The sequence below is a fragment of the Hippoglossus stenolepis genome, chromosome 5 (genome assembly GCF_022539355.2).
Source record: "Hippoglossus stenolepis isolate QCI-W04-F060 chromosome 5, HSTE1.2, whole genome shotgun sequence".
NCBI classification, from domain to species: Eukaryota; Metazoa; Chordata; class Actinopteri; order Pleuronectiformes; family Pleuronectidae; genus Hippoglossus; species Hippoglossus stenolepis.
The window spans coordinates 8,006,681-8,023,865 of NC_061487.1; the positions used below are offsets into that span (position 1 = coordinate 8,006,681).

The window sequence follows — 17,185 nt, forward strand, 5'->3', positions numbered from 1 at the left end:
ATGCAGCAGCTCGACTGGTCTTCAACCTAAATTCACTCACACTAGACTGCTCCTCAGCTCTCTTCACTGGTTACCAGTGGTTGTCTGCTTCAAGTCATTAGTACTTGCGTAGCGTGCTGCGAACAGATCGGGTCCAGTCTGCATCCAGGACATGGTCAAACCTTACACCCCAGCTGTCCGCTCTGCATCGGCCAATCGGCAGACTGGCTGAAAATAAATAATAATAATTCAGTTTAGTTGCACTTGTATATAGCACTTACATGTGGCATTTGTTTGGCTTTTTTTTTAAAGACTCATTGTACTCACATGATTCTTGTTGTTCTGGGTTTGTACCCTGATGGTTGAATGCACTTATTGTAAGTCGCTTTGGATAAAAGCGTCAGCTAAATGAAATGTAATGTAATATAAAAAAAACAATTTTCTTGGATCAAGTTCTTTGTATTTGGTTGCATTTGTTTTCTTTTTAATTATATTTATCTTTAAAAGTTTATTGTTACACTGTAAAATATCCTGTAAAAAAAGTCTTACATTTTTGTTTAAAGATTTGATAATGAGTTCTTAGCATTGCCAATTGTTTTTAGGTATATATAAGCCGATATATTGGTTTAAGAACTTTTTACTCCCTAATAGCAGCCCCCAATTATTGATATCAGTTCACTGAGAAATCAATGAAAATGTTGCACCCTATCTCGCAATAATAAAGAAAGAGAAGAAGAATTCCTGGATTCCTAGATCCACACCAAATTTTAATAGGTTCTTCTTTTTGGCTTGCCCAAGCTCTCCACAAAATTCCATGGAATTTGGTTGAGTCATTTTTGCAAAAATCTTACTGACAAATACACAAACTCAGATGAAAACATCAGATGTTATACAAGTAAAACTGTGTGGCAGCCAAACTAACTCTGGTTTAAAACAACACCAGGGTAGAAGCAGTAACCAAGACTTTGATTTGAAGAAACTAAACAGGGTTTTTTTCTTGTCAGGAACAGTAGTTGGGGGACCCGTCGTTGTTTCAGTCGACTGCTGACTCAGGCGTTAATCTCCACCCAGCTCAGTTCGCAGCATATTAACAGCTCACTGCTGGCCTCCAGCCAGACACTGCAACAAGCTCCACAGTCAGTTGATCTACACGTCTATTTTCAGTGCCTGGACAACCATGGACTCATCTGTGCTATATTAGCCTCTAATGCAGCACCAATCTGATTATTGAGACGACAGAAGAAAACAAAACAAGGCCACACTAATAGAAATTTCACATGAATACATGATGCAGAATACAGACGACTGACACTATAAACACTCACGTACTGTGTTTTCTTGCACACAAAAAAGTATAGTTCTCACCAAATCTCACTGTGTACATCTACCAAATGTGTTCGATACATTCCTTCCAAAGAAGTCATTTGCTATTGTTGTTCACAAACACTGCTGACAATTTTACATGTCGCTGCATCAACTGAGGAAACTGTATCACAAGGACTCACTCAATAACAATACTGCTCCACCGAGCTCCACTCACATTACATTATAATTTAATGTAACATAACATATACAACATAATATGGTGTCATCTAATAACAAAGTTTTCTTTATATAGCACTTGTTACAATGTTACGTGCTTAACAAGAAACAAAAGTCACAATATTTACTGAAATATTATCATAAATTAATATATGATAATATTTCAGTATTGTGAAGTTATTCTAAATTTGTTTTTCCAGTGTATTATCTGAAATACTGTTGTTTTATTAAACATTTCCTGTTTTATTGTGTTATCTGAAAATTAGTTTTCCTCTTTTTGGTGTTTAAGTTTTTTTTCTATTTTAGGCATTCTTACCCTTTTTTTGTTTTTATGTTTCTTCCAATGTTCTGTTTTTGCGCTTTGGGTGCAATTCTCTGGTGGCAACACATCAAAGATTATTGTTATTATTAATAATAATAACAATAATAATAATTGTATAGTTTTTTTCAAACAAGGCAACCAAAGTTCTTTCCAGCATAAAATACAATCCCACCGACAACACAGAGACAGTTGCATATAAATAAATCCATAAAGTAAGAACAATTTAAGACAGATATGAAATCTAGTGGTAACACAGCACAGATGTATTAAGGAGTAAAATCTGTTTACCTATAAAAACAAAATCTACAGAAATGTGTTTAATACAGGATTTAAAAGCTGGGACAGATTCCACAGCCCGACCAGAAGGAACCAGTTCAACAACTGCCCCATCAGCCTTTGAGCAGAGGCAGAATCCAGCAGATGTAGGGGGGGATTCTGGGAAGACGTTCGAAATTTATTGATCTTTTTAGTTCTCACTTCAGTTAAAGTAAATGAATCGGCATATCTAAGGGGCCCAACTGCTGCTTGGGGCATCATGTATTTCCGCTGGCCCCCTACAGGCAGCACTTGTGTCACAACAATGGATTGAAAGTCTAAAGTCAGGCACTCAAGCTGTGTAACTAATCCCCCCGGGACTAAAAGACAAGAGGCAGATAGTCCCCTGGCCTTAATCTTATGCTGACTTTACATAAACGCACCTCAGACTGAGGCTGATAAGCAGTTACCACATCAGCCGCACTCAGCAGCATGCCGCTTCTCAGAAAACTGCCTATAAATGACCTCACATCTCCGTCCTGAGCGAGCGGTGAGGAGAGTTCAAAACAGCTAATCCTCTCTGAAGAGACGCTGTTACACTGAAGCATGAACATCATGCTCCAAAGAAAATCTATACTGCTCTGTGGTTCTACTCTGTGGTTCTACTCTGTATTCATGTGCTCACTGTAGCTACAGCTTCTCAAACAGCCATGATGTCCATTTAGCTGTTGTTATGGAGGCTTTCGAAATCATTACTTTAATTATATTTAAAACTGGGTTTACAAAGAACTAATTGCAAAAATGTATTCACAGTGATAAAAAACAACAATAAATAAATAAAAGCAATCCAAAGCATTACTTGTGGAATTATGTAAAAATAAAATTCACCTTAAGGAATTTTCCCTGATGTCGGCACAAAAATTTAGTTTCATACTTTGCAAAATCCATTGGCTGATAAAGATCATGTGACAGGACTAGAGACTGCTCTTACGGAGCAACAGGATCACTTATTTCCAGTCATGTATGTGTCCACTTCATTCATCCAGTCCACGATTCACTTTCTTTTATCTCTGTTTTTGGTCTCAACCAGCTCCTGAGGGAGATATCTGACTCTTGAGCTTCTTGATCCTCCATATATGAACAAAAACATTCCATGACCATGAATGACCCAATCCAAATTTGTTCACATCATCATTGACACTGTCATATAAAATGATTGATTGTAGCTGCTTTAAAGGTTCAGTGTGTAGGATTTAGTGACATCTAGTGTTGCAGTTGCATGTTGCAGCTGAATACCCCTCACCTCACCCTCCCCTTCAAATCATGAAAAATAATCTGTGGTAGCTTCAGTTGTCAGTAAAATTCAAAAGGTGTTTAGTTTGTCCAGTTTGGGCTACTGTAAAAAAACATGGCAGCCTCCGTAGAGAGAACCCGCTCCTGATGTAAATATAAAGTATTTAAATATAAGGGGCTCGTTCTAGGGTAAAGAAAACAAAAAATTGGACAATTTAGATGAAACGCTATGAAAACATCACTAGGATTATTTATATTCAACTTCTGCCAATAGATCCCGTTCACCTAAATCTTACACACTGGACCTTTAAATTAATGTTATTACCATACAAGGACCAAAACATGGAGTTACATTACTGACATTACTGAGCTCAGGATGATCTCAGTGAACACCTGATGCACAGTTTAAACTTCCTGTTTCACAGTAAAGACTGGAAAACACCCAGCAGTCACACTTAAAATGCACATATTTATCATTGTGTATTCATGGTTTCGTATTTCATAACAGTTTCAAGTATGCATTACACAATTCATGCAGAATACATAATGACCATCTGCTCTGTGCTACACTCACTCAGCTCTTAATCTGCAAAAAAGCTGCAGGAGTTTTTTTTTTTTTTAAATGGAGATTTACTTTACTCAGCAGTGTTTCCCAGTTTAGTTGTATGTGGTAAATTGAGTATTTATATAGAGCTTCTCTAGTCTTAGCGACCACTCAGAGCACTTTAGTCGTTTTTCACCCATTCACACTCACTTATACAGCGCTTCTATATGCAGCACTTTTTCTATCACAAACCATTCACACACAGCCTTTAGGTTCAGTATCTTGCCCAAGGACACTTCAGAAAACAGACTGGAGGTGCCGGGGATCGAACACCGACCAACTCCTGAGCCCCAGCTAAACCCATTTTAGTTGTATAGTTTTAGATTGAAAATAAATGAGTAATAATAATAACTTGTAATTTTATGTAAAGAAACTACAATATAGAACATGTGTCATAGTTATATGTGAAGCAATAAAAACAATTAATATTAATATAAAAAAAAAGAAGCCAAAAGTCATTTTTTTATTTTTCTATTTTATTTTTATAAACAAAACATGCCGACACATCTGAAAACTTTTTTTTACAGACACAAGCTCACATTTATTCTCTCACAAAAAATGGAAAGTGCGGACAGGCGTCACTACTTTTCTTTCTGTTCCTTCTCTTTCTTGTCTTTCTCAGCTTTGGCCTCCTCCACCTCGTGCTTCTTGATCAGCTCGTCCACCTCCTTCAGCTTCAGCACCTTGATGCAGGTCTTGCCGTTTTCGCGGGTCAGGGTGGCGATCTCCACTGAAATAACACACACACACACACACACACTCACTGTCAGGAATCTGTCTCCAGGGGCATTTGTGGCTATTTCATGACAGAAAACCTTGATAATGAGATGTGATTGTGATATAAACTGCCAAGGACCAAACAAACATCTGTCTATCTAACAACCCAGATCTGCACCTTTCTCTGCAGACAGCTTGCTGACATCCATAGTTTTATTGAGGACCTTGACGGCGAGGGCGAGGGCTGAGGAGAGACTCATCTCTCCCTCCTTGTAGTCCTGCTTCAGCATGGAGACGGCTGCCTGGGAGTGAGCAGAGAAGACAAAGAAAGTAAAAATCTACCAAAATGCCAGAATATCATGGTAGAAGACCTGAAGAAAAGGCCCGGACATCGGTTTACATAAGTGAAGACTGAATTTAACCCTCAGCCACTCCTCTTTTTTGGACTCGTCTCTGTCTGACAAACCTTGTATCATCTCCAGGGCATCTCACTGTGCGGAGTACAACACTAACACTGTCGGGAACTGGTTTGTGTTACCTCGCCAGAGACACAGAGGCCAAACGTGCCTGTACTCATCTTACTGTAAGGCCTTGTGGACAAAGGTGTTTACACAATGCTCTGAAGGGGCTCTGTTACCCACAATGCTTTGCGTGCAGCCCTGTGGAAACCCACTGAGATTATCAGAAGCCACCATGAATCAGGACTTACACAATTAGCATTAAATAGGCCACAGCATGTTTGTTTATTGAGATCGTCCAGTCTTTGTCATGGCCACTGTGTTCAGCGATTCAGTGCAGCTCTGCCCCCTGGTGTCAATATATCGAGTTTCAGTTTCCTTCATGTCTGAACACATCTGGTATTTTTCTACAAACTGTAAATCTGAATGTTCAGACTTCCTGTCCCCCCCCTCCTGGCCTCCTTCATGTTTCAACCTTTTTACCTCCACCAACAGGTTACGTTTTCACCCCTGTACATTTGTTTGCTGGTTTGTTTGCTTGTAAGCAAGAACAAAAACTACAAGATGGATTTCCAAGAAACTTGGTAGACAGATGTGGTATGAGTCAGGATAGAACCCATTCAATTTTTATACGGATCCAGATCAGGGGGCGGGTCCAGGAGCTTTTTAATACTTTCGTTAACATTGCGAGATAGGGCATTTTTGGTATTTTCACCAATTTCCCAGGGAATAATTGATTTGGAGCAAGAAAAAGTCAAGCATATTTAGGGAGCTGATATCTATGAGTGTGTGAAATTTGGTGCAACTTGATTGAAGTTATGGGGATTGTTGGGCTTTGGCGTGTTATGCGCTCCAATGAGTGCCATTCTAGTTGATTTCGCAGAACACAAGCTGAACACAAGCTGAACACAAGCTGAACACAAGCTGAACACACAACACAGTGAGACTCACAGCGCTGTTGTTTCCAATGCAGGTGGCTTTCCAGCCTCCGTAGTTTCCACTTGGGTCACTCTGGTAGAGCTGGAAGCCGTAATGTTTGTCCCAGCTCATGTAGAGCAGCGAGACTCCAAACGGACGCTTTCCTGAGAGAACATGCACACAAACACAACGTGAGGTGTTCCTAGTTTTGATTTCTGCAACTTCACTGAAATCCATATGACAATATTTTCATATAACAGCAGTCACCAAGCATGTTTACATAATTTAAATTTCAATGAGCTGTTTTAGATGTAGCATAAAGTTCAATTACAAAACTCCAGTTATTCATGTACAAACTGTTATGGGACTTTGATTTCAAGCGTTCACAGTGAAAGATGCAAACTCTTTTTCAAACAGTTAAAACTAATCCTAATGGTTTATATTTTGAATCACGTGCCAAGTGCAAAACTAAAAAACGTCAGGACTCAGAGAGATGACAAATGGCTCCTGATGTTTGAGTTGCAGTGGTTTCTACAGATAAACCACAGACTGACTGTGAGCCTGCTTTAACTGTGTGCTGCTGCTCCCTACCTCCAAACTGGGTGTAGGCCTGTTTGATGTCACATAAAGCTGTGACCAGCTGCTCACAGGGGATTGGCTCCTGGTACTGCAGCAGGTACCTGTAACATACACATTTAATGACATTATAATATTCGTTTTATGTCCTTCTGGAGGACAGTTTAGATTCAATATGCTTTACTGTGTTTGTCTCTGCAGACAACAACACAAAGACATTGCGATGGCATTCCCTTGAAGGTTCAGTGTGTAGGAGTGTGTAGGATCTAGTGGTGATGTTGCATGTTGCAGCTTAATACCCCTCACCTCACCCTCCCCTTCCAAATGATTGGTTAGTTTTCTCTCATGTTTGGATACGGTCTGTCAGAAAAATGCGACCCGAGCTGCTCTCTGATGTGTCATTCTGTAGCAGGATGACACAGAGGAGCCGGAGGGGCAGGCGGACTCACCGCGTCACTTCTCCGGTGTGTTTTCGATATCAAATGTGGTTTGGAGTCCAGACACAGTAGATGAACCCCCCCCTCCCCAGGTCAGTCACTCATGCAGTATGAACTCACAACGACTGCAAGACTCCCAACAGCGAGTCGTGTACTGTGAACATGGTTAATACTTGAGAGTCAGAGCTCACCTCTGAGCTATAAGCCTCAGCTCGTTGGTCAGTACATTGGCATCTGATGTGATTCCCGCCACACTGCACGCCATGTCTCTGCCAGGTAATGGAAAGATGTTGGATCAGAGCAAAGACAGTGACTTTTATGTGATAAGCTGATCTAACCATTTAGTCAAAAGCTGATGTAAGGAGTTATACAAATAGGTCACTATTCATTTAGTAATGCAAGTTTGTGTTAGCCATAAATACCTAAATGCATCCTTTTATAGAACTGTTCACTATAAATATTTGCACACTGCTAACTAATGACACTAAAACACAACCGTAAGAAGCGAGAAAAAGTCCCTCACTCATTCAGCTTGTAGATTTTCTCTGACAAAAACACATCATCCAGCAGCTTGTGGATGTTCCTCCTCTCAGCGGCCAGCAACACGCCATCGTTGGCTAAAATTCCCAGGCAGCTGCCGGCGTGGCCGATGGCTTCCATGGCGTACTCAACCTGGTACAGACGCCCTGTAGTGGACACACAGTGCGATCAGGGTGAGGACACAGGGACAGGACGCAATGGCAGGCGAGAAATTCAAGAACCAAGACACCTTTTAAGAATTAGGGGGAAATAAAATAAAAACTAAAATGACATGTTTTACCTTCAGGTGAGAAGATGGTGGTTCTGGAATCATATCGACGAGACTACAGAGACAGAATAGAGAGGAAAGATAATCAGGACCTATTTAATACAGACTAATGAACTTTGAGTAATCAAGATCCAAGATACAAGGGTAAAATAAATCTGCTTTCTCCTACAGATGGCATAGAAATTCAACAAAAACATTTGGCCTTAATGATTAAAAATCATCTTCAGTGTTTTCACAGTCAGGGCTTCTCAGCTTTGAGGCAAATTTCTCTGAACTTTGGTGTTTTTCCTTTTTGCTCATAAAAAACACAGATGTGGTTTGTTTGACATCATGGCTCGATGGAAACAGAAGTGTAAAGTGTCTTTGTTGCGTGGTACATTATCTGTTGAGTGATAGTAAATGTGAGATCAGTGTGACATCTGTCACAGTGAGAAGGAGAATGGATAAAACTGCAATCTAGAGCCAAAACATACTGTTGTTTATTCCACCGCCAAGGAGGTTATGTTTTTGTCTGCAAGGGTTTGTTTGTTAGCAGGATTACACAAAACCCACTCAACTGATTTCCATTATAATTTGTGAAGAGGTTGGGTATAAACCAGGGAAATACACGTTCAATTTTGGTGCAGATCTGCATCAGGGGCGGATTTGTTTTAGCATTGCGAGATATGGCGTTTTTTCAAAATGTTCCCCATTGGTGAAACAAATCAGGCACATTTAGGGGACTGCGATTCATGAGTGTGTGCAATTTGGTGCAGATCCAATTAAAAATCTTGATCTAGTGAATTTAAGTTTGCTTTCATCAACATCTAACTGCTTAGTGAACTCACCATTCTTGAAGGCTGCAGTCAAACTCCACTGCTGCAAAAAACAAACATAAACAGATCATTTTTATTGTCGTCATGAGGACGGCAGTGAAGTAAACAAGTACATTTACCCAAATACTGTGCTGAAGTACACTCTTGATTCATTTGTATTTGACTTCACAATGTCTAGAACCGTATTTGAGAGGGAAATATTGTAAAGCTGAATATACTGTAGCATTTAAATAATTGATTTGCTTATTGACAGAATATTAATCAGCAAGTAGTGAAATAATCAATTGCTGGACTCTAAGGCAAAAAATGGCCGCTTGTTCCTCCAATGTGAGGAATTTCTTTGACCATTTTACACAATTAAAAATTACACATAATTGGGCTTTTAGTGACAAAAAAAAAGAGTCTGATAAACTGATGGGCTTTCTTTTGCCATTTCCTGACAAGTAGCTCAGAAATTCATCAGCAGGATGATAATGTGAAAGGGAAAATTATATAATCAGCTGTAGCCCTAAAAACATTGCATTTCCGCCTGAAACCTTGGGATTTAAACTCAATGTATCAACAACTACAGTCATCATCAGGTACCACTAACTTTAAAACTTTAGAACTAGCTTTAAAGCTTTACAACTAAAGCAATCTGATCCAACAGTACTGAAACTAATCCTCTTTCATGAAGGTTGTAATGTTCCGTTTTTGTTGCATCCTTATGATAAAGTTTAATTAACACCATTTAACACAGTTGGAAGAAAACAGAAGAGTGTATTCTTCATGACAGAGGATTTATTGAAGAACTGTTGTCACATTATCACATTAGTTTGAACTAGATCTACATGATAAGCTGCCTATTTCTACAGTGTGATGTGTTAATCAATACATCAGTCAAATATACTAAAATACTTGTATTATAAATACTTTAAAGTATTTTATTGTGATTAATTAGCATTATCAATCATTTGTGCAATACTAGCGCAGCCTGCAGATCTGCTGGTTGAGTCAGTGAAAGTGAAAGAGACTAAACTAAGACTTGATAAGGTCCAACACACAACTACACACCGAGGTTAGTATCTACTTACCTACCTATTATAATAATAATCATAATGATGATTATGATCAAGATTATGATCATGATCATGATCATGATTATGATTATGATTATTACCATCTTGTCTGTGTTTACATTGGTTTAGAGACTCGTGATATAATTCAACACAAACAGCGGCTTTAGCGTCTACACATGAAGCTCATAGAGTCTTTTAGTGAACACACCACACTAGAAACAAGAAGAAGTCACCACGTTAAATGAGAAACTGACAAAATGTTTACTCACCGCTTTAAATGCTTTCTGTAGGGCGCCTTGTGATGACGTCACACACACACGCAAGAGGCGTAGACGATTTTATTGCGCGACTCAAAAGTTGAAAAAGCTTTATTGAACACTTTCTGAACCCAACGGAGCATCTTTCCTGACGCTGGTGGAAAATATTCTTATATTCTTGTTGCCACGTCTTAATGCAGCTTGGCCACAAGATATGAAGCTGTTCTTTACACTTCACTGCCTGGTTTTTCAAAGTCCTCTCCAAAGTGTAATACTTTTATAAATCAGCTTAATTTGTAGGATACGTTAATAATCCTCACTAAAACCAAAGAGTTAGCTTTTTGGTTTTACTATGAAGAATTATTTTCTGTCACCCAGGATAACAGTTACTGCCCTGTTAGTATTTATCATGTTTTATTTATTGATTCTTTTTTTTATCATTAATTAAACTTTTTTTTGTTATTTAACTAACATATAATTTAAAAATTGAGGAACCACAGACTATTTATTTATATAATATTAATATGTGTTGCTGCAGGACTTCTGGAATATAAACTGCTTATTGATGTTTAACACCAGGTTTTATTACTAACCTTCCATCCTTTTAGACATTTTGCTCAACAAGTCAAATCATTGTGGTTCTAATAAATGTTAGTTGTGGTTCTTATACCTGAGAGTTTATAAACGTTTGACTTCTTACTGTCAAGGTATTTTCATATTATGAAAAAGGAAAAGACTTGACTTCTCCATTCTGTGTCTGCTCTTATGTGACATTCTTAAAGACATTAAACACATACAAGTATGTTGGGTGATTGGTTCACAAGTTGTGAAATCTGTTTTATAATAGTCAAGTTTCCATATGTACTGCTCATTGAAAGGCTGTGATCATTCCTCCTGTTCGAATTGGCCACGGTGAGATTCCCCTTCGTGATTCAGTTCCAATGTAAGTGATGGTTCTGTGTAAAAAATTATTAATATTTAGTTAAACCTAGTAAAATAGATCTGGTCATGCAAGTACAGATCAGATAAAAGGATTCAATCCACCAAACTGTAAAACACGCGTTCACAGTGTCTGGTGTTTTGTTTGTTTTTTGTCATATTTGAGATCTATGCATGTATGTAACAAACTACTCTGACCGCCAGAGAGCGCTCTCTCTTTGGAAGTGTGTTTAAAACGAGGCCAGTTTACTGGATCTACTGTGGAGCTCGTTGCTGTTCACTCTGCCTGGTGGTGAGATCTAAAACATTGAGAGTCGGCTTCAGTGCAGACTTTGTCCAAACAACTGATCAGTCCAATAAATCTGCCCTGCAGCTGACCTCTGACCTCTCTAGTCAGATTATGGCAGTATATGTGTGTGATTGATTTTTATTCATAAAGATTGCTTTGCTTTTGTTTTATTTAATTAATTTACTTTGGTTTAACCCAGTTCTAAACAAAGTGATGGAGTGCTGAACTCAACGGTGTCAAGATGAACTGACAAAACTAAAGTGAAACTCAGAGACTGAAAAGATAGTGGAGCATGCAGAACAAAGACGTTAACGGCTACTAAATGGACTTTGACGTGAGATTGATTTTGAAAAAAGATAAATTACTTCTCAAAAATTGAGAATATCAAATCACATGTTGAGATCTGCACATTGGTTCAGTGATAGCACAGCACTGTAGCATTGTGGAGCACAACTTGCTTCTTGACTGAGGTTTTCCTCTCAGTAATAGAGCCCAGGGCTGCCGAAGCCTGGCAGCTTACCTTGATATTATCAAAAATAATCACATCCTTACATTGTTCTCTGAGGATTGGTGCAGGAAAGTGGAGAGCTGCAGCTGCAACACCTCAATAACAACCCATAACTGCGCAGTGTTTAACTGTTTATCCAGAGACGAGGAGCACACTGTGTTTGGATTTGTTTTGCTGGCCCGGTGTCTGCTGCGGTTCTCAGGTCCTCCTGGACATGATTTATATCTCATTCAGCATATTTGTATTTTTAGGGCCTGTAACACAATTTTTACATTGTTCTCACTGCAGAGTGTAATTTTAAACAGTTGAGCTGAGCCCAAAACATACATCCTAAGGGATGCTCTCGCTGCTGGAGGATATACAGTTTCCAAAATAGCCCCATAACAACACGGATCATGGCTAATAGATCGACTGTTACTGTCCGATTCAGATCTTTCAAAGCTGACACGAAGCATTCAAAAACGACCTGAGGACAGACACTCTGTGTGTGTTTATTTTGATTCCTCTCGTGTTTTGATAAAATAAATCACTTGCTTGCACAATAAACCGTCTGACAAGTCTGTGAGATGCCCCCAGGCTCGTTGTGAGGAGTTACCTGAGTGACAGAAAGCAAAGGGTGTGCTGGGATTTCTGAGTGTGTGTGTGTGTGTGTGTGTGTGTGTGTGTGTGTGTGTGTGTGTGTGTGTGTGTGTGTGTGTGTGTTACCTTGTAAAACTTTAATAAATGTATATGAATCGACATACTCTATGACCTCTCAGGAGCAATCTAATACCCACGTTGTTTTGACATCCAGACTTAAAGCGGACTCATGGATGTGAAGTATCCAAACTCCTTTGGCCTTAACTTTTTGATTCCACTAAAGGGACGTATGTTGTTGTAATCATTATTTATCCCCTTGTGTTCTGCTCCAAAGAGATTTTTATTGGTCCCTATAAAACTCAGTGCAGTGGAAAAAGATGCCGAGCACCCAGGTGAAATATGGGAGAGGATCCCCAGACACCGTGAGCAGGAGGATCCCCAGATAAACCAAACATTTACAGTCTTACAGTCAAACTCTCTGTAGAGCCTCAGTACTTTTCATCAGCTTCTTGTCAAAGGTCAAATTACACAGAAGGTGATCAATACTTCTAAATCTTTACACTGTACAATACTCTAGTTCCTAAACTGGAAGCCAATAGAGAAATGTGAAATGAAACGGACAGAACGAGAAAGAAGAACGCCTCTTCCTCATCAGATGGTAGTAGCAAAAAAAAAAGTTGAATTGAAATTGTTATACAGCTTTCAAAAAGGTGCATAAGAGAAAAAAAAATCAAGATTCACCTTATTGTCTTTCAGACCACACACAAGACAAATGCTCAGTAGAAGGGAAGTACATTGTATTCAGCTCACGAACGCAATTGAGAATGCCAAAGCTATCTTAAGTAAAAAGTAAAAGAATACATAGATAACTGTGGTACAAACAGACGATAGGGTATTGAACGCAATAGTATTAAATTACACATATTGAACAAATAGATATAGAGGTAAGCAGACATGAAAATTATTGCATATACTGGAAGAGATTGCACATATGAATAGAAGAGAAATGGGGAATTTCGTCATTTCACTCGGGTGTTCAGGTCTTTTCCTCTGTGGCCACAGATTAGTCCTTTACGGTATCGCCAGTGATTAATGGCTCATTAACCTTACTATTCCAGGAAGGTATGAGTTTACCCCTGTGTGTTATTTCCCACATTAAAGAGACTTTACCAGACAGGTTGTGCCAAGTGACTCTTTATCTTTTTACCTCGGTTTTGTTTTTGCTCATGTTTCCATGAGTCACAGAGTCGATTCAGCATCACATTGTCAGACATACTTGTGAAACGGTGGCACGAAGCATAATTAGCAGTGGATTTTGAAATGTTGGCACATCTGAGGAATCACAGCAGGGACTGCGACAGGTATCAGACAGTGTGTCATCTGAACCAGGTGATCTTCTCAATCCTATGGAAAATATTTGTCATATTTTTACATGGCAAGAAACAGCTCAGCGAGATGTCTAATATCACTGATGTCATGCTCATTAGGGAGTTAAGCAACTGGAGTACAGTTTCACCATTAGGCCATTAACCAAATGATTTATTTTTAAATTAAAATGGTGTAAAAATAATGACTCCTTCATTATTTACGTTATCTATTTATGTTGCTGACCTAAAAGACCTTTTGGAATTTTTGAATATACTAAAATCCCCCTAATGTACAGACAACCAGGGTTTCTAAATCCCTCAAAGTCCCAGAAAAATTACTGAGGACGTGATTTTACCTCCGACCCTGGACAGACTTAAAATTAAACCTTCCATGATTAAATTTAAAGAGAAAACAAACATCATATATTGTGAAAAGAAGCATGATGAATTTGCATCTCATAAAAAATAAACTTGGTTTTCTCAATTCATTGGATTCTTTCACAGTTGCATCATTTGATTAAGCATTCTGTCGACTTATTCATATAATATTTCATATATGCTTCCTTTCTTTATTGCAAAAAATAAGTTGAGATAACACTGAAAAAACACCAGTCTGACCATTATTATGTATATATGCCTAGCAGTCAGTTAGCATAGCTTAGCATAAATCCTGAAAACAGCACATTGTGGTTTATGCACATCATTTTTGTGCAATTTAAATAAGACTAGTGGTCTAGCTGTGCCCATAGAGATATTCTACCTGTGGAGAGAGGCAGGCTGCTTCCAGTCAGCTAAGCTTACTGGCTGTTAGCGGTAGCTTCATATTGACTTTCTCATGTAACTCTTGGCAAAAAAGTGAATGTAGGCATTTTCTAAAATGTCAAACTTTTCCTTTTAAAAGATAAACACTTCATTTTACAAAAGATGAACTTGCAAATAACTCCATCCATTTTTATGCCTCTACACCAAGGAACTTTTACTTGACTCAAACGCGAGCTGATCAGATCACCGCTTTGTGAACATGCTCAGGAATGTCCGGAGGCAATTTCATTCCCTCTGACACAAACCTTCAGTTGGACTTAAGGGCGACCTGATCAGAGTTCGGTGGTCAATAATAATAACTTTATTTGTATAGCACTTATCTAAACGAGGTTACAAAGTGCTTCACGTGGAAAGTCCATGGCAAAATGAAGAATCGATTGTTTCCCTTATTAACTCGGAGAAACCTCTGGCAGAACCAGACTCAATGTGGGCGGCCTCGACCGGTTTGGGTGAGCGGAGAAAAATGGGGAAGAGAGGAGGTGGGTGGCAAAGAGGGAATAGAAAAGAGCGAGAGATGGGGGTGGGGGGGTGGGAGAAGGGGAGAGAGAGATCAGGAACATCACACTTGAACTCTATAAGATTGATTGTTGTAATGAAAATAATTACAAGTCGCATGTTAGAAATGCTTTTCTGTAAAAATAAGTTCTGAGCCGTGATTTAAAGATTGGTAGTGAGTTGGCGAGCCTTATCTCATCGGGCAGGGAGTTCCAGAGCCTTGGAGCCCTGACAGAGAAAGCCTGGTCACCTTGAGTAGCCAGCCTTGACCCCAACGGGTTCAATGCTTTAAGTCCCCAAAGTTCAAGGCTGGGCCCTCACAGCACATGTCTTTGGGAATAGCTCAAGAATTCATGCACTTATTATGATATGATGCATTTAATACCCTTTATAAAATTCTTTCAAAGGCTTCGCTACATGTTTTACGTCTAAGTCTGGACAGACATAGAGATAAACTGCAGCTTGACTGGTTGGTGGAGGCACACAACTGTGAGGTGGTAATTCTAGCTGAACACAGATTCTTACTTTACAGTCAAAAATGTCCAAATGCTTCTCTAAAATACCTAGACCCCCCCTCTGCTGCTGGCCATGATTTTGAGCAAACTTTTTTTTTCTTCATCTGATCTCACTTTTCTGGTTGACACAAACCTTTCTATGCCTTTGTCTCCATCAGCCCTCCCTCTGCCCTCAGCTACCGTCTCTGTTATTTCACGTGAAGTTCCTGTCACTTCGGACACTGACACTGGTTTGAATACGCTCGCTGAGGGCCCCTCGACACGGAGTTGGATTCCTACTCTCAGGGCCGAAGGGAGGATTTCCTTTTCAAAATGTCTGGCTGGTAAATGTGTCACCGGGCTGGAAACCGATCCTGTGAAAAACAGGTGGGATGTTTTCAAACCCGCCAGAGGAGTGTGTGCGATCTGTTTCTTCCCTCACACACACTCCTAGGTAAAGCGTGTCAGTCCCCTGCCAGCAGAGGTATTATTCTATTACAAGAGTAAGCAGTCCTGAGGCACTTCATCTGAGATCTGCTGCTAAATCTTCTCTAATTAGATTCAGTGAAGATTCTGTATATGTTATTTCTATACACCTCAAAAAGAGTTGAGTTTCACTGAACACCCCCATGATGATAACGAAAGAGAAATGACGAGGATGAGTGTTGTGAGAGAAGAGAACTGACTCACATGAGCCCCAGCGAGAAAAAAACCTGTTACTCATTCTTGCAATTAAGTCACAGAAATACTCCAGAATTTCATTAGAAGATGAATCAACTTCAAACACTCAGTATCATTAATTAACTCCACACACACACACATTTATTATGTCTTGGTAACATCTCTCTGACAGCAGTGCTAATGAAATCAACATTACAGTCGTGTTCAGCGTAGCAACTTTTACACATTTTTATTCTCACGCCATCCCAAAAGCAATTAGCTGAGGTTTACCATCCCTGAGAAGCGTTTACAGAAAACCAAAAGAAAAGCACTCACCCTAATTTCCCATGTCCTTCTCTATATAGAGGCTACTTTCGAATAACAATGTTCAAAATTAAAAATTAATTGTGCACAAGGAGACTGAAAAGAAATCCTACAAGTGATTCATCTTTTTTCATTCTTCTTTATAGGTGGCAATTGGTAAGATTTGATGTTTCTATGTTGATAGCAGTCGATATGAATGTGTGTGTGTGTGTGTTTATTTTTATCACATTAGAAAATCTGTTAGATTTTTCCAAATAACAACATAAAATACATTTTCTGTACAATTTGGATTGCATCTTGATATGGAAAATTATACAGTAAAAATAAATATATCAAGTCAGATTGGAATTTGGATCCTCTTATTTTCCTTTCTGGTGACTTATTGAGCAGATTATCTGTATATAGTGTTGCTCTGTGATGAATTTAAAGGTAGAAGTAAATATTCTTATGTCTACACAAATAACAGAATCCTGTATATAAAAAATGCACATGATTGAAAAAACTAAATTCCGCAGAAAACCTCACAGATCATTTATTAGGGATTTCGTCATTAAGCAAGTGCTAAGGTTAAGTTTATCAATGTCCTCTGAAGTCCTGGAGACATGACAGACTGTGTGTGTGTTAGTGTGTGTGTTCCTGTACATATATCTTTGTGAGAACCATTTTAAA

The 17,185-nt window shown here is 38.9% G+C and overlaps 1 protein-coding gene across 1 annotated transcript; it reads right to left on the reverse strand.

Moving 5' to 3' along the window:
- Window positions 1-4,520: 4,520 nt before the first annotated feature.
- Window positions 4,521-10,141, reverse strand: psma4 (proteasome 20S subunit alpha 4). Its single transcript, XM_035157814.2, has 9 exons — window positions 10,052-10,141; window positions 8,737-8,767; window positions 7,922-7,964; window positions 7,625-7,787; window positions 7,293-7,370; window positions 6,680-6,768; window positions 6,122-6,252; window positions 4,891-5,014; window positions 4,521-4,725 (listed from the first exon to the last, which is right to left on the reverse strand). The coding sequence occupies exons 2-9, from the start codon at window positions 8,737-8,739 to the stop codon at window positions 4,577-4,579; spliced, it is 780 nt and encodes a 259-aa protein (XP_035013705.1). The 5' UTR covers window positions 8,740-8,767; window positions 10,052-10,141; the 3' UTR covers window positions 4,521-4,576.
- Between the last annotated feature and the right edge of the window lie 7,044 nt (window positions 10,142-17,185).